The sequence below is a fragment of the Cordyceps militaris genome, assembly GCF_000225605.1.
Source record: "Cordyceps militaris CM01 unplaced genomic scaffold CCM_S00005, whole genome shotgun sequence".
Taxonomy (NCBI): domain Eukaryota; kingdom Fungi; phylum Ascomycota; class Sordariomycetes; order Hypocreales; family Cordycipitaceae; genus Cordyceps; species Cordyceps militaris.
In genome coordinates this window covers 3,062,215-3,084,534 of record NW_006271973.1, presented here as the reverse complement: position 1 = coordinate 3,084,534, position 22,320 = coordinate 3,062,215, and the positions used below count along the sequence as shown (strand labels likewise).

At 54.9% G+C, this 22,320-nt stretch overlaps 10 protein-coding genes across 10 annotated transcripts; 5 read left to right on the top strand and 5 right to left on the bottom strand.

Moving 5' to 3' along the window:
- Window positions 1-651: 651 nt before the first annotated feature.
- CCM_07273 (glucosyltransferase) lies at window positions 652-2,507 on the top strand (the record flags this gene model as incomplete). Its single annotated transcript, XM_006672411.1, has 2 exons — window positions 652-874; window positions 961-2,507. The coding sequence occupies 2 exons, from the start codon at window positions 652-654 to the stop codon at window positions 2,505-2,507; spliced, it is 1,770 nt and encodes a 589-aa protein (XP_006672474.1).
- Window positions 2,508-4,901: 2,394 nt separating this feature from the next.
- On the bottom strand, window positions 4,902-5,415 carry CCM_07272 (60S acidic ribosomal protein P2; the record flags this gene model as incomplete). The annotated part of the gene is made up of 3 exons (XM_006672410.1): window positions 4,902-5,075; window positions 5,111-5,224; window positions 5,257-5,415. The coding sequence occupies 3 exons, from the start codon at window positions 5,413-5,415 to the stop codon at window positions 4,902-4,904; spliced, it is 447 nt and encodes a 148-aa protein (XP_006672473.1).
- Window positions 5,416-6,441: 1,026 nt separating this feature from the next.
- CCM_07271 (Chromatin SPT2) lies at window positions 6,442-7,629 on the top strand (the record flags this gene model as incomplete). The annotated part of the gene is made up of 2 exons (XM_006672409.1): window positions 6,442-6,447; window positions 6,538-7,629. 2 exons carry the CDS (start codon window positions 6,442-6,444, stop codon window positions 7,627-7,629), a joined length of 1,098 nt encoding a protein of 365 aa, XP_006672472.1.
- Window positions 7,630-8,044: 415 nt separating this feature from the next.
- CCM_07270 (uncharacterized protein) lies at window positions 8,045-10,088 on the bottom strand (the record flags this gene model as incomplete). Its single annotated transcript, XM_006672408.1, has 4 exons — window positions 8,045-8,057; window positions 8,189-9,032; window positions 9,148-9,517; window positions 9,543-10,088. 4 exons carry the CDS (start codon window positions 10,086-10,088, stop codon window positions 8,045-8,047), a joined length of 1,773 nt encoding a protein of 590 aa, XP_006672471.1.
- A 767-nt stretch (window positions 10,089-10,855) lies between these two features.
- CCM_07269 (DNA-directed RNA polymerase III, putative) lies at window positions 10,856-11,671 on the top strand (the record flags this gene model as incomplete). Its single annotated transcript, XM_006672407.1, has 5 exons — window positions 10,856-10,867; window positions 10,927-11,025; window positions 11,084-11,180; window positions 11,243-11,393; window positions 11,452-11,671. 5 exons carry the CDS (start codon window positions 10,856-10,858, stop codon window positions 11,669-11,671), a joined length of 579 nt encoding a protein of 192 aa, XP_006672470.1.
- A 131-nt stretch (window positions 11,672-11,802) lies between these two features.
- Window positions 11,803-12,804, bottom strand: CCM_07268 (DUF850 domain protein; the record flags this gene model as incomplete). The annotated part of the gene is made up of 4 exons (XM_006672406.1): window positions 11,803-11,975; window positions 12,038-12,199; window positions 12,268-12,662; window positions 12,758-12,804. 4 exons carry the CDS (start codon window positions 12,802-12,804, stop codon window positions 11,803-11,805), a joined length of 777 nt encoding a protein of 258 aa, XP_006672469.1.
- Window positions 12,805-13,189: 385 nt separating this feature from the next.
- On the top strand, window positions 13,190-13,975 carry CCM_07267 (signal peptidase complex component, putative; the record flags this gene model as incomplete). The annotated part of the gene is made up of 3 exons (XM_006672405.1): window positions 13,190-13,226; window positions 13,294-13,577; window positions 13,652-13,975. 3 exons carry the CDS (start codon window positions 13,190-13,192, stop codon window positions 13,973-13,975), a joined length of 645 nt encoding a protein of 214 aa, XP_006672468.1.
- A 476-nt stretch (window positions 13,976-14,451) lies between these two features.
- CCM_07266 (uncharacterized protein) lies at window positions 14,452-18,013 on the bottom strand (the record flags this gene model as incomplete). Its single annotated transcript, XM_006672404.1, has 4 exons — window positions 14,452-15,438; window positions 15,488-17,688; window positions 17,746-17,808; window positions 17,860-18,013. The coding sequence occupies 4 exons, from the start codon at window positions 18,011-18,013 to the stop codon at window positions 14,452-14,454; spliced, it is 3,405 nt and encodes a 1,134-aa protein (XP_006672467.1).
- A 1,131-nt stretch (window positions 18,014-19,144) lies between these two features.
- CCM_07265 (F1F0 ATP synthase assembly protein Atp11, putative) lies at window positions 19,145-20,158 on the top strand (the record flags this gene model as incomplete). The annotated part of the gene is made up of 1 exon (XM_006672403.1): window positions 19,145-20,158. The coding sequence occupies one exon, from the start codon at window positions 19,145-19,147 to the stop codon at window positions 20,156-20,158; it is 1,014 nt and encodes a 337-aa protein (XP_006672466.1).
- A 337-nt stretch (window positions 20,159-20,495) lies between these two features.
- On the bottom strand, window positions 20,496-21,506 carry CCM_07264 (uncharacterized protein; the record flags this gene model as incomplete). Its single annotated transcript, XM_006672402.1, has 1 exon — window positions 20,496-21,506. The coding sequence occupies one exon, from the start codon at window positions 21,504-21,506 to the stop codon at window positions 20,496-20,498; it is 1,011 nt and encodes a 336-aa protein (XP_006672465.1).
- Between the last annotated feature and the right edge of the window lie 814 nt (window positions 21,507-22,320).

Below are 22,320 nucleotides of genomic sequence, written 5' to 3'. Positions count from 1 at the left end.
TCTCCTTTTCGTTTTCAGTCCCCTCCTCTTTCCCTGTCGAAGTTCTTCATTTTATGAACCACCTACCTTCTCTCCCTTCCCCTGCAGCCCTCGTAACTTGACCCGCAGAAAATACCTTCGCCCGATTCGAAGGTCAGCCTACTCGTCAAGCTTTGTCTTGGCTTTGCCTTGCCGTTAGGGTTGTATTTAGTTTCTGAGTTGGTGTCTCAGACCGATGAGAGAGTGTGGGTTCATGGAGAAAAGCTACGATAACTAGAACCTCGACAAATCCATCACATTTCGAGGCAACAAAAAAAATGTTCATACCAGTATGAGAAGGAATTCCATCGAGAAAAGTAATACAGCAATGATCCTAGGGCAGTTTGTGCTGCATGTCGAGCTCGTTTCATTTACTTTGATAGCCAACATCGTAGGTAGTTATGGGTTATCCGTAGCGTGGGCTAAAGGCCACACAGGTAACTAATACCAAGCTTGCTCACTCCACCAGAGGTGCTCCAAGCTTCATCCTCACACGTCACTCTTTTTCGCGACTCCGTTTCTCCTTTTCCCCCCTCAGCTTCGTGCTGTTCTCTCGACGCCGCAACTGGTTCTTCTGCATGTCGGTTTCTATTACGCGTCAGGTATAAAACCAGGGCCAAGGAATAAATGGCCATGGCCAGCCCTGCCTCGCACAAGCCCAGGCGCAAGGGCAAGACAAACGCCATCGACCTCGATGTCCGGCCGCGCGCCGAAGCTCCCTCCAAAGCACCCTTGTTCCCACTGGCCGGATTCCTCTGGCCGCTGCGCACGGCATCATCGCAATGGACCGTCCTCCCCCTCGTACTCATGGTCGCTGGCCTGTTTCGCTGGGCTGCAGGATTCTGGGGTTACTCTGGTACGTTGCTCATCTCCTTCCATGGCCAGCAAACGGCCTCTTGACAGACGTGCGCGCTGACCACCTCCTTCATTTACTTGCTACAGGCTTCGAGCGTCCCCCCCTATTTGGCGATTACGAGGCGCAGCGACACTGGATGGAAATCACGACGCATCTTCCCATCTCCCAATGGTACTTTCACGATCTCGAGTGGTGGGGGCTCGACTACCCGCCCCTGACGGCCTATCACAGCTGGCTTCTTGGCAAGATTGGCGCATTGTTTGACCCTGCGTGGTTTGCGCTCTTTACGTCGCGCGGATCTCATGACGCCAATCTCAAAGTTTTCATGCGCGCATCCGTCATCGTCTCCGAGTACCTTACCTACATCCCGGCTGTCGTGGTGTTCGTCCGCCGCTTCAGCAGGCTGAGCAGCGTGCCGAACTGGGCCAGCAATGTCGCCCTCGTTGCCATCCTAATGCAACCCGGCACCATACTCATTGACCATGTTCACTTCCAATACAATACAGTCATGCTGGGGCTGGTGCTTGCTAGCATGTCGAGTCTCCTCGCTGAGCGATACAGATGGGCTGCCGTCTTCTTCGTCGGTGCACTGGGCTTTAAGCAGATGGCGCTCTACTATGCGTTCAGCGTCTTCGCTTACCTTCTTGGACGTTGTGTTAAGCCTAACATTAGCATTGGCCGCCTCATTGGCATTGCCCTGGTAACGCTCGTCTCGTTTGCCGTCCTTCTGGTGCCAATCATCGCCGGTGCTCTCTATGATGAACACCGTGGCATCTCCTCGCGCGCCGAGCTCGGAGGCCCTCCACCACCGCTGCCGATCCTATCATTTCTCTCGGACTATCTCGATACCGATGCTTTCTACTATCCTGTGGTGGAGCAGCTCGTGCAAATGGTGCACCGTGTGTTTCCGTTTGCCCGTGGTCTCTTCGAGGACAAGGTCGCAAACTTTTGGTGTGCTGCCAATGTGGTAATCAAGCTACGCAACTACCCCAATGACTTGCTGCAAAAGGCCTCCCTTCTGTTTACGCTGCTGGCCATTATCCCGCCAAACCTGATTCTGTTCGCCAAGCCGCTCAAGGCTACTATGCCGTTGGCCTTTGCCACGACGGCTTGGGGCTTCTTTCTCTTCAGCTACCAGGTTCATGAAAAGAGCGTGTTGCTGCCTTTGATGCCTATGACGATGCTTCTTGCGGGCAAGCAGGGTTTGAGTGGAAACGTGCGCTCCTGGGTCGGTTTCGCTAACATACTCGGCGCGTGGACCATGTTCCCGCTGTTGCAGCGTGTGGACCTTACCATCCCCTATGTGGTGCTCACTCTTCTTTGGGCATACCTTCTTGGTCTCCCACCTGTGTCATGGACCGCTCCGCTGCAAGACGCTCACACTACGCCACTTGTGCGGTACGCTACATTGGCGCTGCATTCGGGATTTTACGTATTGATGGTTGCCTGGCACATTGCCCAGGCGCTTTTACCGCCGCCGCCGAGTAAGCCTGATCTCTGGGTAGTGGCTAACGTTGGCATTGGCGCCGCTGGCTTTATGATTTGCTACGCTTGGTGCTTCTGGAGACTGATTGCGGAGAGTGACATACTGCCCGTTGCCGCTAAGACGACTAAGGCAAAAAAGGCGCAATGAAGATATAAAAAGGTGACTGTTTAGAGACTAGCTGGGCTAGAACTGGATTAGCACAAGTCTGTTATTACAGGACGTCTCTAATAACACCGAGTTTAATAATAGCTATTACGACGTCAGAAAAAGGAATGCACCCTTGTAAGTGAGTTGGGCTTCCCCGTTCAAGGTACTGGTCTCCGAGACAGGCCGGCTCACCGATCTTGCTTGCCACCGCGACAGGCAATCACCCTCGACGGAAGATGCCGTTGTAATAAATTTTTTGTCAAACACCGGAATTGCGGCACAGGTTGGTTGTCGTCTCGATCCGGTAGCGGGGAAGGAAAAACAGGTGTTGCAGCGCGGCTGCAGCACTGGACTAACACGGCTGCAGCACCCAGATTAATCGTCCCATGCGGGTAGAACATTCTTTATATTAATAGAACATGGCTTGTTTCGTCATCGCCCCCTTCCTCTACTCTATACTGGTAGCGATGGCGAAATACAGTGCTGTTAAACCTTGCCAAGCGGGCAATTGTTTGCTTTGGGGCGCCGCGAATGAGGCCGGGGGGAGGGACATGGACGTCTTGGCTGAGCACTGTTATGCCATTACAGGGCACAGGGCCTGACATTTCAGCAGTGCACTGGGATCGTGCTTGACAGGGCCTATTTTTTCAGATGTCTCAGTATTCGCCGGCGACACTGCTGGCGCTGTTTCTCTCCAGTTGGGCGTCCCCAAAGGGCCGATGAACGGGCCTGATATCCAGGCCAACCTTTGGTAGCTACAGTAGGCAGGTAGTTTATTCGGCAAGTAGCCTTGTGTCACCCGACTACAGCAGAATTGTTTGCCTGCCTCTCACCCTGGCTTGGCAGCCCCAGACGACTGAACTGTCCATTTTCATCCAGGCTGATTACATACCTAACTCGAGCTGCTTCCTGCAGCTTCCCAGCCGAACTTATCCCCCCTCACATCCCGTTGTCTAACCCGTCCAGCAACCCAATCGGGACGTCTCTGCACGACTGTCACAATACTCTGCGCTGCATTCACTTGTAGACGCATACATCTTACGCGCTCGCGCAGCCGCAAGCATGCCACCTACCGCCGTGAGTGACACCCGTTTTCCCGGTCGTCGTTTGACGGGCACACGGCGAGAACTGACAAGGGCCAACACCCGGCTGACCAGGAGACGGCGCCAGCCACCCCCGCGCAAATTGCTGCGCTTTCCGTGAGCATTTTCGCCATACTCGTCTTTACCGGCGTCAGCATCTATCTCTGCGGGCGGCACAAGAGCTGCAAGTCTTGCAACGAGTCCACGCACCACGCGATACGCAGAGTATCCCACCTCGGCCACCGCCACAACCACCACCACCACCACCAACATAACCACACTCACGAGCGCATACCGTCCACGACAACCAGCTGCCAGTGTACCAACGGCGGTCGCTTCACGAAATTAGAAGACGGCAGTCAGGGTACGGGTGGCGGTCGCTTCACCAAGCTCAAAGAGGCGTTTGGCATCAAGGCCGTCACCGCCGTCCCCGCTGCCGTCATAGCAGACAAGCAAATGTCGCTACCTACGACGGAAACGGAAGCGTTTGGCCAGGCGGCACCGACGACACGAGCAACGTCGCCGCTACACATTGGCATCCATCCCGTCGCCGCCCGCAACCCGTGCAGCGGCGAGGAAGAGTTTCAAGCCGCTGTCCACAACCTCTTGGGTTATCAAGCCGCCGGAGAGCTACAAGCATGGTACTCGTAAGTATTCGAGCGGGAGAATAAGAGGCCCGGGCCGGGGGCACCACCATGGCTAACATTGTTAAAGTAGTAGTAGTAGTAGCACTAGTGGCGAGTCGGACGACGACAGTGCGCATCAAGATGTGCACCCGGAGCCTCGAGAGGAGCGCTTCTCGGCTATTGGTCCCCGCGAAGGTTCGCCGCCTCTGCCTGCCTATGAAGAAGTAGCGGAACCGCGCAGGTTTTCCTGGCAGGGCGATGAATCCGACTACCGGCCGGAGAAGAGGTAGAGAGAAGCCAGGCGATGGAATATTAATGGGACTTACAAATATGTAATCTAATGGCCTGTTATGGAAAGGACGCAGCGTTTTAACTTACCACCAAGGTGGACACAACACAGCTCTAATCACATCATCACTAGCAAGATAACAGCTGCAACAATTCTGGAAAAGGATTATGATTCATCGTAAATCTCGAGGTCAAACAACTTCAACTAGCGCAACAAAGCGTGTTCAAGACGTAAACCCCCAAGTGTGCACATTGGTCCAATTTCTAAACCAACCATGTCTGTTGCACAAAGCTCGAAAACCATGAAAATCGCTTTTTGGTTCCCGGAAAAAAAACCCCCCGACCTTGATTCATGTTCCTTTTTTTCGTCGTTACCGTAAGAGTCGTAAATAGACCGCTTAGTCGAACAGACCGAATCCCATATCCTCATCGGACTCTTCCTTCTCCTCCTCCTTCTCCTCAGCAGCGGGAGCATCGGCAGCACCAGCAGCAGCGGCACCACCAGCGGCAGCAGCACCGCCACCGCCGCCAGAGGGAACGGAGGCGAGCTTGCTGGCACCCTCGGAGATCAGCTACAAAACTGCAAGTTAGCATTTTTCACATCCACCATGTATGCGTGTGCCGCGAGAGGGGGGGAGGCTGTCTTGTAGCGAATGTCCTTCCCTGCGAGGCCGAGCACCGCCGTGTTTTCGCAGGAACGGTTCAATTCGTCGACAAGCGCCTCCGGGGGGGGGGCTTGTGGTAATATCGTACCTCGTTGATGTCCTTGCCCTTGAGCTCGGAGAGGAGAGTCTTGACGCGCTCATCGTCGGCCTCAATGCCGACGGCAGAGAGGACGCCGCTGATGTCCTTGGCGGAGGGGGACTCGTTACCGCCGAGGGTAAGAAGAAGGTAAGCTGCGAGGTGCTTCATTTTGAATGTTCTAGTCGTGAGAGAAAGAAGAGGTCCAGTTAGTCAGGCTGTAGTCTCAAGAGCGAACAGTGCTCTGCGCTGTCGGAGCGATTTCTGATTGACCACAAAGACTCCCCCTCCTCGAGCCGGGTTGGTTGACGGTTTGTAATCTCGAGGGAAAAAAGCCCATGGCGCAAAAAGTATGAAATCGGCGTTTGACAGGCAGGCATGCGCAGCGCGGGGTAACTCACTGTTTGGGAGAAACACGAGAAATCAATCACTTTAACCGCGAGTATTGAGGCGGAGACTGAAACCTTCGGGTTCAAATTTTTGTTGAATTGGCTTGAAAGTAGGTTACAGGAAGAGGAAGGCCTGCGCTGGCGGGTCGCGACAAAATGGGCAGCGCAAGAGCCCCAGCAGTGGATGCCCTCACACAATTCTTTTCCAGTTTGTGGGCGACGGGTTAATGTGGTTAGCGAGCCACTCAGGTTAGGGCGTGGGCGACAATGTGGATCCCTCTTCTGGCGTCTCCACCAGTGCAACAGCCACAGTTGGCAGCGCCACAGGCTGTGTACGCATCACGTGCTCCATTCCTTCATAATTGTGGCGCGTGCTCTTTTTGACGACCAGCCAGCCACCCTTGGTTGGTTAGGCTTCTGGTGGCTTCTGGTGTGGTGGTTATTAAGTGCCAATCAGTCAGTCACGTCTTTTTCTTTTCATGTTCTTTGTCGCGCAGCAATCTACCTCATACAGCGGTCTGTGAAGCACAGTATCACAAGGGCCTCCTCACACCGCTTTTGTTTAGTATTTACTTTAATTTCATTGGCTTCTCTTCTCCTCGACGCGGCTGTGCTCTGTACACGTCGAACAAAAAACGCTGCTGCCTCGGCGCCCCAGGTCGGAGCTTGCCCAACTTGCGAGGAGCATCAGAGCCTTGACTTTGGGTCCCGGGGCTGTGACTAAGTGCTGAGCAGCAGGCACATATCTTTTCCTTCTACCACGCACCTAGACAGCATCTTCAACGGCCCTTCAATTTGGTTTTGCACGATGCCTGTAAGTCGAAACCCCCGGCCCCCAAGAGACGCAAGAGTCCTCAAGACTCTCCGCAGCACCCCCTTCTTTTTCATGACTGACTGTATCCAGATCGGTGATTTGTTAGCTTCGATCAGCGGAGGGCCGGGCAAGGCCTCGGCGCCCGGCCGCCCAAACCCTACCGCCAACATCAAGCGAAAGGCCAGCGGCGAGCTTGCCAGCGGCGCCAGCAAGGCACGGCGGGTTACGCCCCCGCCGTCCAAGCTGAACCCGAACACCCGACCGTCGAGCGATAGGGCCTCCTCATCCGCTGCCGCCGGCCAGCCCTACACCGGAACAGCAACTGGTCGGCCTGCCGGCTCGACGCCCGGAGCGCCCCCGACGACGATTTCGAGAAGACCCCAACCCGCGTTGTCGTCCGCCGCAGCCCCGAGGACGGCGCCAAAGAAGGGATCGTTTGCCGAGATCCTGGCCCGTGGCAAGGCTGCGCAAGTTTCCATGGGCCAGGTGGGCAAGATTCAGCACAAAAAGGTAGAGAAGCCCCCGAAGCGGTCCAAAGAGGAGCTGCAGGCAGCAGCAGCCGCGGCCACCGCCGCACGTGAGAAGAAGGCGGCCGCAGCTTCCACCGGATATGGAGGGACGTCACGACCTCTACAGCGACCTGCGGGCACCGGCAATGGTGGCCCCCGACGACCTGGCGCCAGCTCGTCCTTGTCCAGGCAACGATCAGTGACAGCACCTGGCTCTGCCCGCCGCGGGCCCGCCGCTGCCGCGGTGGAGCCGGGGAAGCGTGTCAAAAAGGCCGCAACGGCGACGACCGGGTATGCGGGCACTGCGCGGCCCAAGCCCGACGCTGTCGACGGCAAGAAGCGGCACCACGACGCCCCGCGCGGCGGCGCGCTGCTCAGTGCGCCCAAGGTCCGTGCCCACCAGCACGACGAAGAGTATGACGAGGATATGGACGACTTTATCGATTACGACGACGACGACGACGACGGCCGCGGTGATGGTCGTCCGACTGGCTACGACTACAACTCGGACGCCTCCGAAGACATGGAGGCTGGCATCGACGACATCGACGACGAGGAGGACCGCGCGGCGCGCATCGCCCGCCTGGAGGATGTTCGCGAGGAGAGGCTGGAGAAGAGCCTCAAGGCCGCCAAGGAGGAGCGTCGTCGTCGCGCCTATGGCGACTACCGGTGATTTGTCCTCTGCTCGTCTTGGAACATGTCCCGGCTCCTGATTACTGGCAGTGGCCGATGCCATGCCACCGTGGACGAGAGGGTGGAACACGTTGAAGAGAACAGGAAGGAGTGGGAGCAGCATGAGAATATACCATAGCGTTGACGTCTTTTTTTTTCTTTTTACTGTTTTGTCTACCGCACTCTGCTCCTGGGTTCCGTCATTGTTTCTTCATTTTGCTCTTATAAAGATGGCAAACGGGGTGGTGCGCAGATGCATGGGGGTTCAGTCAGCATCCCTAGTATATAGACAGTTCGCGATGGAGTTTTGTTTATACATTTCTATACCGCTGAGACGTGCGTGTTAAGTGTCACAAGTGTTATTTCGCATTGCTCGCAATCTCTTTCAAATAGTGATATTCCTTCAGTAGTCGCAATCACAAAGCAAAGCTGTTTGTAATCAAGTAAGCACTGAAGTATATATTGTACCCCTTGGTATATCTACGGTATCTGATACAGTTTCTGCGCCAGGTTGCTCTTGCTCGCAATTGTACATGATGATTCAACGCGCCGGTACTCACGGCGTAACGTTGTTTTCCCTGCCATTGGAACCATAGGGTTGGAGGAGCCAGCCCTCGTAGTGCTTGGTGCTTTCCGGGCTATCTGCCTTGCCGTTTGAGTGGCCCTGTGCCGTCATCGCACCAAACTCCTCCTTGACAGTCACCGGCAATACCGAGGCGGGAGGCGGCGGTAACTGATATGGAGAAGTAGACGAGACGACAAGGGGCGGGCCTGGGTCTTGACTGGCAGCCTTAGCCTCCTTCTTGACCTTTGAAGATTCGCTGCTGCCATTTTCTTCGCTGCCATTCAATGCTGCCGCACTCGCGGCAACGGCGTCAGACATGATACCCTTTTGACGGAGATACTGGATGGATCGCAGGACTGTCAAATCTTCTTGCTCTTTGTCATTAAGAATCAACCGCTGCTGGATAGTCAGGCGGCCGTTGTTGGCCTCCCGTTCCTTGATGGCGGCCTCACGGATCTCCGGGTCATGCACGAAGCGGCACTTGCCCTTCTTGCCGCAGGTACCACCTGTCGAATAGTACTTGCAGTGCCTAGTGATATCTGCCCTCTTTCCGGCAGCGGTGGGGAGTGGTCGGCTGGGGATAGTGGTAGATTTTGCTTTCGTTGAGAGAGACTCCGGGGGCCCATCGTCAGACGAGTCATCAGAAGCTCCACGCATCTCGTCTCCCTCATCGCCTTGCTCTCGCTTTCGCTTAATAGAAGATTCGACTTTGCGCAGCTGCCTCCGCAGCTTGTCTGCTTCCTTCTCAAGCGAGGCAGCCTTGTCCTCGTTCCTTTGCGCTTGCGCGGCTGCTTTCCTGGCCTCAGTACGAGCTTTCGTGGGGTAATTTTTACGACGCTCTTTAAGAAAAGAAGAAACATCGCTAATTCTAGATTCGTTGTTAGTATTGTTGCGGTGATTTGACAGATACAGGAAGATTTGCATACCTCAGTGCTTCTTCTCCTATCAACTCACTGAGAGCCTGTTCCTCGCCTTCGTCGTCTTCGGATTCCGACTCCATCCCAGGGGTCAAGCCAAGTGTGTTCGTCTTGCGCTTCTTCTTCTTTCCAAGAGATGCCGAGTCATTTTTGTGCTGGGCGGAATTTTGATTGGGTTTGGCATTGTTGTTATGGCGTCTGTCGTTGTTGTGGCCACCTCGGCCACGATTGCCGCCATCCCTGTGTCCTCCTCCACGACCGCGACGCGGGTACTGCCCGTGCTGCGTGTCCTTTTGGTGAGAGGCATGGCGTTGCGCTGAAGGAGGGGGAGGAGGGCCCCCCATATGGATAGTGCTGAGCAGGGTGGTGAGCACGGGGGTCGGACTGGTAGGGCTGTGCATAGCCGCCTCCAGTTGGAGGTCTTGCCGTTACCCTTGGGCCTTTGTCGTTATATCCGCCGCGGGTTGGCCGGCCACCAACATGCTGCGGCGGTACCGACCCATTCCACTGAGACGGGTTCGGTGGCGGCGGCGCGCCATAGGGGTAGTGCTGAGGCGGCGGGTAGGGGACCGGCTGTGGAGGGGTGTAATGCGTCGGAGGGTAGCTCTGCGGGGGATATGTTGGAGGATACGAGGCGGGTGGCATCGGTGCAGCGGCGTGCGCATGATGGCCGGCGTGCTCATGGCCCCATTGGGAGGCGGGAGGATGAACTTGGTGCGGATAGCCGGGAGCAGGCGCAGGAGGGTAACTCATCGCGGCAGCAGGGTGATGCGCATAGGGCTGTGGTGGATAGTCGTACCGCGGCTGCGTAGCATGGTGCTGCTCATGACGAGGCGCACTGTGGTGTCCCTGTCCTCCACGACCTCCACGGCCGTGAGAGCCTCCACGTCGCGGCAAGCTGGATCCGCGACCAAATCCCCCTAGAGCGCTCGACGTTGGGGGCGGGGGCGGTGGCGGCCCATACCCGTATCCCGACATGATGCGTACGAGGCAGAGGTCAATGTAGAGATGTCAGGGGTGAGTGTGCGCTTGCTGGTTTTCACCCAACAAGAGGAGAAAATGTTTGCCCTGGAATAGTGGGTTGACGGAAAGAGATAGCTAGTTAGGTATTGGAGCAAGGAGGAAGGGGCGAGAGAGCGCTCGGGTAGAAAGCAGGCAGCAAGCAGGCGGTGATGAGAGAAGGAGAAACGACGCCGCAATTAAACAAACAAGCAACAGTGTCCGAATAGCATGAGTTTGCTTTACCTTGACCGTACTAGGCGTACGCTGTCGTGCCCAACGGGATCCCAAATGATGCGGTTAGTTGTTTCGTTGCCTGAAGCCTGAGGAGAAGCGGGATCGTCAGATTTCCCAGGACAGGTATTAACGAGGTAGGTTCTAGGTGTTCTAGGTGCCATGATACCCTTTTTTTTCTGCCACAGTCTTCAGAGTTGAGCTACGAGTCACCCTAAAACTGTAATCGGCAGGCGGTCAAGAGCCTCAAGCCACAGTGAGGCTTGACACCTAAACCCGTTTAGGTCTATGCAGCGGATTTGTCCGCCAGCTCTTTAATTTTCTAAGACCAGAGGCGCGTCTATGAAGCTGACGGCCATCCAAGTCCCAGCAATAGCTCGTCTTTTTCTCCCTCGTCGAGCGGATTCCGAGCAGTCATCTAGCCTCTCATATCCCTTTCTTCTCAAATTGGGCGCCGTGACTGCAACCGTTTGAGTTGAGCTCTGGCAGGTCGTTGCCGCAACGAGTCCGTCATGTTTATCCTAGTACGTTTGCCAAGCCATGTAACTCGACGCACCGAATAATAATCAGAGTGTTGCTTTAGACCAAAATCTCCGACCTGGTACAAATTGCGCCAGAAGACTTTTCCAAGCGCAGTATAATCGCCATTGAAGACAACATTAATGCAAAATACTCCAACAAGGTGAGTGAACCTCGCCAGAACATCGCGGGGCACGTAGGCTGACTTTTCATTGCTACAGGTTATTCAGAAAATCGGCTTATGCATATGCCTATATGATATTCTATGGACGTCAGAGGGACTCATTGGCAATGGTACGGGACTGGTCAATGTAAATGGTATGACACCTCCGAGCCTATCTTTCATTCCACGACGCCAGCTAACTTTCTCTCAAAAAAAGCCGAGTTTCGAATGATTGTCTTTCGCCCATTCAAAGGTGAAGTCCTCATCGGCCGCATACGTAGCTCCACGCCAGCCGGTATCAATGTACGGACAGACTTCTTCGACGACATCTTTGTGCCGTTTGAGGAGCTGCCTCCTGGTGCTGAATAGTAAGCCGGACCCCCCCCCCTTGTTACGTTGTGCGCGCACCGCTGACTGCGTACCCAGCAACCACTCTGAACAGCTATGGATCTGGAGTGTGGATGAGCAGAGACTATTCTATGATACCCACGAAATGGTGCGCCTACAGGTGGTTGATGAGGAATGGCACGACCAGACCCCCATTGGCCCTACACAGGCTGAAGACTCGCCTATCAAGACACCCTACCGCATCAAAGGCAGCATGGCTAAGGAAGGTCTCGGCGTTTGCCTTTGGTGGGACTCATAGGTCGGAATTATTGGAAAACATGGTTTGGGTAGATTTTCTGTTATTTGGGGGCATTCATGGGACGGCGCATATCCTGTACACATTATTTTATCATCTGTCTATTTTTTTTTCCAGTGGGATAATACACGCCGCTAGAAACGGGCTAGCAGGCGATTCTCAACCTCGTCCAGAACAGAGTAGTGCTCAACGACGAGAAGGTTCTCTGCCTCGGCCTTGAACTGCTTATCGACGTCCACGCCAGCACCGCCCATGGGATTCATGGGCATCTGCTGGGATTGCATCTGCTGAGCAAGCTGGCTAGCGGCTGTGAGGAGGGTATTAGCAATTCAGTCTGTACATGCTGCTGGAGCCTCCGGGGCGACTTACCATTGTCGCTGCCGAGAAGGAAGACATAGACAAACTGCAGGCCAAAGATGCACAAAAAGTACCAACTGATACTTGACATCCATCGAGGGTCCATGTCCTTTGTCTGCACACCCGCTTGCAACATGCTCTTGAACTTGATGGTGATCGGAAACGGCAATTTCACTATACTCCGTGGTTAGCAAAACCAAAACTCAGCACTGCCCTCCATCACAAAACGGGCCGATACGTACTAATGACGTAGCCGCTGAAGAACGCATTGATCCAGCTCATGATGAGCGTGTTGGGGATAATCATGGCCATGTTGTTCTTCATCATGCCCATCATGCCGTCCATGGCGCCCGGGTCGCTGAGCGGGTTCGCGGGCGGCTTGCCCTTGCTGTCGGGGTCCTTGAGGAACTCGCCCGAGTCGTAGCCGGCGGCGAGGGCCTCGCGGCGCGCCTCAAATGCCCGCCGGGACAGCACGTGGTGGTTGCCGCGGAGGGTGACGCCGCGCGCCAGCGCCCGCTGCTCGCGGAGCGCACGCGCATCGAGCTTCTTTGGGACCGGCGCCATGAGCACCGACGCGTAGTGGCGGAGGACGCCCGTGAGCACCATGACGACGCTGATGGGGATCAGGATCCAGTAGCTGGCGACCGGCGCGAGGTAGTTAGTGATGGCTGTTGCTTGTTCGTGGGTGGCTCTCGGGGAGCCCAGGGAAAGGCCGGCATCGCAAAAACGTACAACAACTGGGGGTCCCTGTAAAGGGTCTGCACCGGAATCTGCGCCATGATGGGAGGAACGGCGAATTGGGTTCGGCCCGCAGCGGTGGTAAGATGGAAATCGAGGTCCGTCGATGGGAAACAGGGCGAGTTGTCGATGGGAGCTGACCCGAGCTTGGTCTGCGGCGGGATGGATGGACCTGCCCGGAGCTACTATTCTGCCGCATGCCGCTAGCTCCAGCGGCTGACAGCCTGTGCTGTACGGGCGGGCAGGCGCTGGAATACCACTGCGACAGCTCAAAGGTTGTCCCCACCTGTCGGTCGCTGGGGCCAGCTATCCTTTCCCCACGACAACTTACACACACGTCGCCGCATAACTACTTTCAACCTCGACGGCTCACTCCTTGCTGTTCGGAATTTCTACGACCGCGGCGCACCCAATTCCACAGCCACGATGGCGGCCGAAAAGATTTCCCTCTACAACCTTGCGGGTAAGCCCCCTCTCTCTCCTCCTCGACTGGCTTGAGTGACCTCTTCTGACACGGCCTGCGCCACCAGATCTCAAAAACACATCCGACGATGCCATCCCCAACTACCTAAACTCGCTCAAGTTTAAGCAGACGCACACCCTCCAGGACGTGCGTCTCGCGCTCGGTTACAGCTCCTTTGCCGTCGCCGCGCTCTGCTTCCTGTGGGACTACAAGCTCGGCTGGGACACGACCAAGTACTGGACCGCGGCCGCCGTCGTCGTCTACATGGTGCTTAGTGGTGCGCTGACGTACTGGACGACGTACAAGGAGAAGAATGTCATTTACGAGGGCACAGCGCCGTCCGGCGACACTGTACGTTGCCTGCCACCACCCTTTCACCCCCCCCCCCGCCGAAACAGCAGAGCACAGCTAATGGCAGAAAAAAGATTATCGTCTCAACAACGACAACAAAGAATATTCCCATTTACAACCTCGACATTGTTGTGCGGCCGAAACGCGCCAGCGAAGGCAAGCCGCAGACATACACACTCGCCAACGAGTTTGCTGGCTGGTTCGACGAGATCGGCTACTTTGTCGCCGCGCCGTTTCAGGAGATGCTCGCGTCCGCCGTGCCGCTCATCGGCCGACAGGACCCCAAGCGCGTCAAAGCCTCGCAGGAGACACTCAACGCCAACCCGGATCTCCTTGACGCCGTCCTCGCGGCGTCAGCCACGGAGGGCAAGGGCCAGGCGCGGCAGCGCAAGGCGTAGCTGCGTCTCTTGAGAGAGGAGGAAAATACGGCGGGTCTGGGTTGCACGGTACTCCCAAATGGTGTAGCTTGGGTAAGAGAGGAAGTGTTTTATATTTTAGCGAATACTTGCTTGTTTTTGGGTTACATCTAGTTGGTGGGGTTGCTGTTGAAAGGACCAAGGGAATAAATGCATCATCAAATGCGAAAAGAGTACAAATGGATAACTAAACAAAGAGCCAATGACAAAATGGTATTTCCACCTATCTGCGTAAACCAAATACAACAATATGAGAGTGTCTGCATGAATAATTATGGTACAAAGAACAGCTACAAGCCGCCCGTCCACTCGTGCATTCATGACAACGAACTTAATCTACTAAAAACGAAATCATTACTTGGATAATAACAAGCATTTCCCCCTTTTTTGTCCACACCACAATCAGCCGCCCACTGCAGCGCCGATCAAGTCGTTGAATGCAATTCCATTCTCTCCTCTTACTTCACTTCTGCCCATGCCACACGTGCCGTACGAGCAGACGCACGCACGTCGCGGACCCCATGGCCACAAGCTGCGGCAAGATATCTCTCTACCTGAGGCACATATGACAACAGGTAGCGTGACTCGACGAGCCGCGGCAGGCCGCCGAGAATCTGGAGCCCGGCCTTGCTACAGCGCGCCAGCGTCTCTGGATCACGCGATGCTGCAGCAATATCCTCGGGCACCCAATCTGGCTTCGGTTTCGCGTCCTGGTCGACAGCAAAGGTGCTCGTGCAGATTCCAATTATGCTTCGAATGTGGTCCTGCGACTTTTCAGGCGCCTCTGTCAGCGTCGTTTTGAGCACATCAAGCGAGGCCAGCGTGTCGGTGCCGAGACCAACAGTCTGGGCAACCGAGATAGCAACTCGCAGTAGCTTTTCAACGTCATCCTCATATATGGAGTAAGGCATATGCTTCACGAGCATGAGCACACCCAAACCGAAGCTGGTCTTGGCCATGTTATCATAAGGGAACTTGCTGGTGGACAGAGCACACTGCAACATAGGCTGCGCCATCTGGACATAGAGCTTCTGGATCCACAGCGGCTTAACCACCGCATAGGCGTCTTTAGATAGGAAACTTTGCGGGGCGGCAATGAGCTCAATTCGGCGGGCTATGTGGTAGCCGATAGCTTTGTTCTTGGGACTGTCGCGGAGGAGCTCGACTAGGCGCTGTGTCTGTTTTCCGTTGTATCGGCGGAGCAGACCAGCCGCAATAGCAAGAACCGGAACGGCCTTGTCAATGGACGCGTAATCTGAGTTGAGTAGCGCATTAGCCAATTGCGTGTTAATAGCGTCCAGGACTGGCTCGGCTGTCTCCAAGGTATATTTATTAGCGAGTATGCTTAGGATCGACTTGGAGACCGCAGTTGCAGTGGCGCTGTTATCTCTCTCTGTGCTCGAGATGATGGCGACAAGCATTTGTTGGCCAACATCGCCGTCGAACTATTCACTATTAGCATTGATTCCAGCCATCGTAGTCTACATTGCTAACCAATTTGGCGACTCTGGCTGGGTGCAAAGCTTCCACAATTCCAAACGTCAAAGAGTTTACGCGGCCGTTGACAAGCCATTTCCATGAGCTCGGCGTCGTCGCGTAACCATCTTGGAATAGGTTGATGGCCCACGTCTCAGCTGCCAGCGCCGCTTGCTGCGTCTCGGTAAACTCGTGTGTAACAAAGCTTGCGAGACTAGATATCAAGTATAGATATTGAGATGCAGAGAACTGATCATCCGGAGGGAAGTCGTCGCTGAGTACTATGCTCTCATTTCCAATCTTGCCCGTCGTGTGGGCTGCTCTGCGATACAGCGTTCGAACGATAAATAACGTAATTAGAAGAAACTCGCCGTAAATATCGGCCATAGATTTGACAGTGCTAGAATTGAGCATATCCACTTCGCGGCTTGCATCGGGCTTGCCCACGCTCTTCAGTTCGGGGTACAGGCTCGTGATATCACTCAGCCACGTGGTAGAGACGCGCAGTTGATTACGATCCAAGTCTTTCTTGAAGCATGCGTCGTTGAAGTAGCGACAAGCTGATTGGATGCCAGCCACCAGCGAACACCAAAGCTCGTTGTCTGCTTTGGATGCGATAGCTGCCAAGAGCTCATTTGTCAAAGCACAAATAAGTGTGACAAAATGTCTAAGTCCAGGGGAGGGCGGCGAGGGGAGTTCAGAGCAGCCAACATATGCTAGCATTGATCCTAGATCTTGGATCGTCTTCGCGGCGTCAATGCCTGGCACTTTGCATCCCTCCCGTATGATGACAATTCCCTTCTCCAATAGGGTAGCAAAAGCGGTTGGTAGGTCCAAAACAATCCGCTGAAGAGACTTGGCCGTCTCATTGACGAGTTCATCAGATGCAGAGGGATGTTGTCGTGGGTCCTGCGAGTGACGTATGGCAATTTCAAAGAGCAAATCACAGATTTCAGTACAAGTTTCGTCAGATAACAATCGGGGGCTTTCAGTTGTGCCGTCAACAGCCGCGGAGACCCGCTGGCAGAGAAGTACAGCAGCGCTTTGAACTACTTCCGTGCCGATTATGAGCTCCTCTGGAGACGCGCTGGCGTTCTTGGCAGCTATCAAGGGAGTCTTGACAACGCCGTCATAGAGGGTTTTGAAAACAGAGTCGATGGAAACAAAATCGGATAGTTCTTCGGCAGTGATGGTGTGCTTCATCAGCAGTATCCGAGTTTCGAGAATAACTCTGAGGAGCCGCAGCAAATCCCGGCTATGTGACTCGGACTTTGGATGGCGCAGGTTCTCTTTGATGTGTGTAATGGCAGGTGCGACCATGAGGACAAAGGCGGCGGGCGACGCGCTTAGAATAGCAACAAGTAGTCGGCCCGCCGCACCAGCATACATGGCATTTGAGAGATCGTTGACACAGTCGCGGGTGACATTGAGGGTAAAGTCGCGTAAATCATCCCCAGTTAGACGAGTCGTAAGGGCTTTGAGAGCTTCGAGGGTGGCCCAGATGGTATCTTCGATCTCACCGTTGCGAACTTCATACTTGAGGCTGCCCCAAATCCTATTAGCAAAGGGAACCACGGACTGCTTGGGGTCCTCGTATTGCTCCAGACACGCCTTGACAGTGCGCAGCACATCCACTTTGACGTTTACCGTGACACCATCTCCCTGGTCCAGCTTTCCGACTAGAAATGGAATAGTGCTGTCTGCCAGGGCGTGATGGGCCGAGAAACATTTGCGCAACTGAGATTTAAGCTCCTCGGGCGTGACCTTGCTCTGGGCGGTGCGCGGTAGGGTGATTGGGAAGTAAGCCTTGAAGCTACCGTACACATGTTCCAGGACGTCCTTCTCGGGAGAATATTGCAGCATATAGGTGTGTAGAATATCGAACCAGACGAGTAGACAGTCGGGGTCACGCTCGCTGCGGCAGAGTTCAATCAACTCAACGATAAAGCCAGAACTATCATCGCGGCGCTTAATGTTGGCGGCAACGTCTTTATGTGAAATGAGGGAGCGTAGCAATTCGTATACTTCGAGTCGTGTCTTTGCTATCTGGCGGGGAAAATCGTCCTTGAGTGCGCACACTTTTTGGATGATTTCGTAACCAGTCGAGGGCTGAAACGACTTCATGGCGACGATTTTGGAGAGGGCCGAGGCAGACGGCAAAACGCCGGCCTTGTGATCGACATCGAACATGGCGCCGAAGAAGCCAATCAAGAGTTTAACTGCGCAGGTTGTGATGAGCCATAAGCATGAGCCGATATCGCAGGTAAGTTACTTACCTTGGCTAGCCTTTAAAACGTCATTGTCGACATACTCGAGTGTTTCTGAGAGAAACTCCAAAGCTGTTCGGGTAAGTATATATTCTTGACCAAAATTCACAATAGATGGCACACCTTTGGCTCGAACCGTCCAGTCGGGTTGTTCCTGAGAGTCTTGGCTGTCACCGCCGGTTCCCGGCATCCAGGCCTGCACGGACTCTACCCAGCGGGCGACGGGGTTGGTGGCCGGCGCGGCGGTCTGAAGTTCTGGGAGAGGGTTAGTAGGCATTTTTTATGTCATGGAGGGTTCCATTTGGACAAGGCTTGCCTTGCGCGGCCTGCTTGGCAAAGGACGTTTGCTGGGCTTGGTCATCGGCAAGGACAAACTCAAGCGCAAGCTGTCGAAAGTCGGCCATGATGCAAGCCACGGGGGGTAGCTTGGAAGAAGAAGGAATAGAATAAATGCCTGTGTGAGTTTCCAAAACAAGGACGCGCTATGCAATGCAAAATGGGCAACAGTGACCCAAGGCTTCGCAGCTCAAATTGTCGGCATTTGCCGCGAGGCGGGGTTGATCAACGACAACTGGTTGACCACGAGAGAAGTGGGAAGCAGAGTGAAAAAAGGCTAGGACGAGAGGACGAGAATTAGGCAAGGCGCGGGCAGCGAGTCTAGAGAAGCGAAGAACAGAGGATAACAGAAAGAAGATAACAATGCCTTGAAGCACTGGGAGGCGGACACGGCAAACGAAAATGGACGTCTGGTAAGAAGATGACGAGGAGGAAGAAGAAGCCAGCGGTTGACGTGTGATTTATGATGGAGGAAGCGTTGCTTTTTAGGGCGTCCCAGGACAGTGGTGCAGCGGCGAAAAAGCCCCGCGTGCAAACTGCTGCACAAGGTGGCCGACCAGTAACGGAGCCTGAATCAGCGCCATTCAGCCCCAGATAACCTGCTATTGGGACAGCCTACAGCCTGACTACAGCCTACAGCCTGCCTACAGCCTACAGCCTGCCTACAGCCTACAGCCTAAGGCCGCTGTAACTAAGGCCGCTGTAACCGAAGCACAAGACATGATGCGCGCTCCTCACACATCTACCTTCAGAAAAATAAGAAGAAGAACTGCGAGGTAGCCCTGGACTTTGACTACCCAGCAGAAAGTATCTGGTCATTTGAAAATGACCATTAAGAGGGGAACAAGTGGTCACTAATACTACTTGCTACCTCATAATTACAGACTCAGATCTCGTTGGTGGAGCCCACTGACGTCTTGTCGAGGTGCCCCACTTCTACTCGCCTTCAACTTTCAGATGGCGAAAAGGAATCGAGGTTGCAACATCCTGACAGAGCCACCGCCATCCATCTCGTCCTCCCCCTCTCCCAATTTCAATTGATTCACATCACCGATTGCCTCCCATCACAGCTATGGCCGCCGCTTGCGTCCGCAGCCCCGTCTGCCGCCATCTCGCCGCCGCTGCGACTCGGCGGCGGCTGCTGCTGCCAGCCGCCCCCGTGCAGCGGCGCTGGGCGCAGGTCCACGACGTGCGCTTCCTCACCACCCACAGCACGGCGCAGGCCGTCCTCGACAAGTACCGCGACAAGCTCGACCGCAAGGCCCGCGCCGAAGGCCACGACTCGGTCGAGACTCTGCGCGCCGCTTACGCCGACGAGATCCTCGCCCAGCGCACAAAGGGCGCTCTCGACCCGGCCATTGACCAGTTCATCCCCCAGGCCGAGGGCACGCCCGTCGCCCAGCCCAACCACACGCCGACGGCCGAGGAGCTCGCCCGCCAGGCCCGCCAACGCGAGGCCGCGCGCAAGACGGCCGCGTCGGGCGACCGGCCCGCCGTCAAGACGCTCGATGAGATCCTCGACCTCGACAAGGTGCGCGCGCTCCCGGAAAAGGAAATAACGGCCCTCTGGCGCCTGCGGCACGCCGCCTCCCCCGCGCAGCTCTGCGCCGTCATCCCGGCCGCCACGTACGCCGCCATGGAGGACGTCGCCCGCGCCGCGCCCCAGTTCGTCCTGCCCGTCCCGCACCCGACGCAAGGCGCCGAGATGCACTTTTTGCAGTGGGTGTTTGATCCACCCTCCCGTACGAGCACCGTCCTTTTCACCCAGCTCGCCGAGTACAAGACGCGCGGCGAGTTTGCCCAGCCGCACACCACCGTCACCCACCACCTCGATCTCGCCGCCGACAACGGCCTCGTCCTCATGCAGGGCCAGCTCGTCGAGGATCGCGGCGTCCGCCCCGAGCACGCCAAGTGGCTCGCCATGTGCCTCCAGCGCTTCTACGGCGCCTGGGAGGCTGGCGTCGAGCTCGACGGTGAGCGCAAGGAGCGCGCTCTCGCACGCAAGCAGCTGCTCGAGTGGTTTGCCGCGGGGGACGCCCGGTTTACCGTCGAAAAGCTGCTCGAAGAGGCTGAGCGCATGGGCTGAGAATATAATGACATCATTTACACGACTAGACAAAATCGGGGACAGACTGCCTGTATAGCGTCATTGTACAACATAAGACTGTCATGCATTTTATCTGTATATCAAAGCTTAGACTTACAAATGTATTACAACATATACTATCTCGTCAATAGAATTTGACAGAGGTATGAAAACGCTAGTAAATCACACCGAATACAGACATACCTCGTCTCTGCCGCTCTGCCCGAGTAATGAGTAATACCATTGCTTTCGCTTCATTTATTACAGATAGACTATACCCATATGCTACCAATATAGCATTGAGGGCGAGAGAGGAGGGCGAGAGAGGAGACTGTCGCTATACCAGGACTCCAGGCGCAATATTTGCGGGAGGAGGACCACGCGCGTTCGTCGGATTAACGCCCTCCGCGCTGTAGCGAGTCTCCCCAACAGGCTGACTGGCGATCCAGCGCACTAGCGTCCAGGCGTCCGGGCTGGGCTCGGGGCCTGACACGTCCAGGGTCCGCGACTGGCGCAGGACTAGCTTGTTCTGCTTGCCGTCAAAGTAGGCCTGGGTCAGGCGGGCCGTCTGGTTCCGCAGCAAGGTGGCGATAAGTGCGGGTTTTGTATGGTGGTTGGTAAAGGTGCGACTTCGCAGCTGGTACCTGACAAGAGCGGCGGCGGCCTCGGCCTCGGAGAGCAGGATGGCGTCGTCCTCGGGAACACCCGAGTCGATAACGATACAGGACACGTGCGGCAGCTTAGTCTCTAGTGCGGGAAACATTACCCACATGCCGCAGTATTCGTGGTAATACTTGATCGACCCGCGCTCTTGGAACAGACGATACGGGAGGGATAGGCCGATCTCCTCTTTGATGGACAGCTGATCACTAGAGACTGTCAGCAAGGTTCTGTGGTGTCCAAGAAGACAGTAGATTTGCACATACCGATAAGCGTGCCACAGGTCTGGCCCAAAGTTTGACAGTCGGTCGAGGCACTCTTCGTACCAGGTCATTGTCGCCTGAATATAATGAAGCAAAATGGCCGGGTCGCGCCTCACTTGGCCCAGGTCGTACCAGTATCTTCTTTCATGCCAGGTTCGGTCCTCAAGGACGTCAAGCGGCCAGTCGCAGGGCGCGAAGAAGGTATTAGAGATGCATGAGGGCAATGCGTCGTCGCGGCCAACATCAAGCTCTGGGCCTAGAGATAGAGACAGGCTGTCGAGTGTGTCCTTTTTGATGGTCGGAATTTTGATGGCCCGGAGAGACTTGCGTATACGTTTCATTCTGGCGATTTGGATTTTTTCGATGGCGGCGTATTGCAATTTGTCAGCGTTGTCGAGGGACACGCCGACATTGGAGCAGGACATCGCGTTAAGGGGAGTTTGTTTGCTCTGGGGGTGATGTATTATGTTTGTAATGTCGTCGGATGGTTTATATAGTGCGTTGTGTCGTATGTAGCGACGATGGTGGGACTGTGTTTGTTGGGGTTTTTGTATATATCATGACGTCAATAATATCGTCAACGAGAAGGTGTAAGGCTGCTACTCAAAAAATAAGCGCTACTAGCCGGACCTTTCATCTTACTAGACACGTAATTCCAGAAAAATAGAGGTTTACTATTAAGACTATTAAGGGCTGGATTACCTCTCTAGGAAGTGGCACCTATACTATATAGTAGGGTTGGCTAGTGCGATATAGCTATGTATTATTATTAGGACAACTTAAAAAGAACTAGTAAAAAAACCGAAACCTAATAAGTACTAAACTACCTATATATTATAAATATAAATACAAATTTAGCTCCTAACCGGCGGGTTTATTTTGTCCCCCTGGTGCAGGGTAACCACCCAACCATGTTGCGTGCCCGACTTGCGAGTATGCAATAGCGCCCAATAGGTCCAAGTCGACAGAAGAAAAACATCAAAAATAATCCTCTTAAACATCAACTGCAACTTCCATCCTCCAGGCCATTAGACACCCACATAAAACCATCACATGCGGCTCGTGCAAACGCCAACCCCAGATTCAACTAGCGGGCCCCAACTCCTCCGCACCAGGAATTGGCCATGACTGCCTTGGTTTGGCTTACTTTTCATGATTAATTATTAAGCTTTGTGTTCTGCAGATCAAATAGATGGCGGCTCTCGCGGGGTTGCTGCGGTCCAGCTAATACCATTCGCG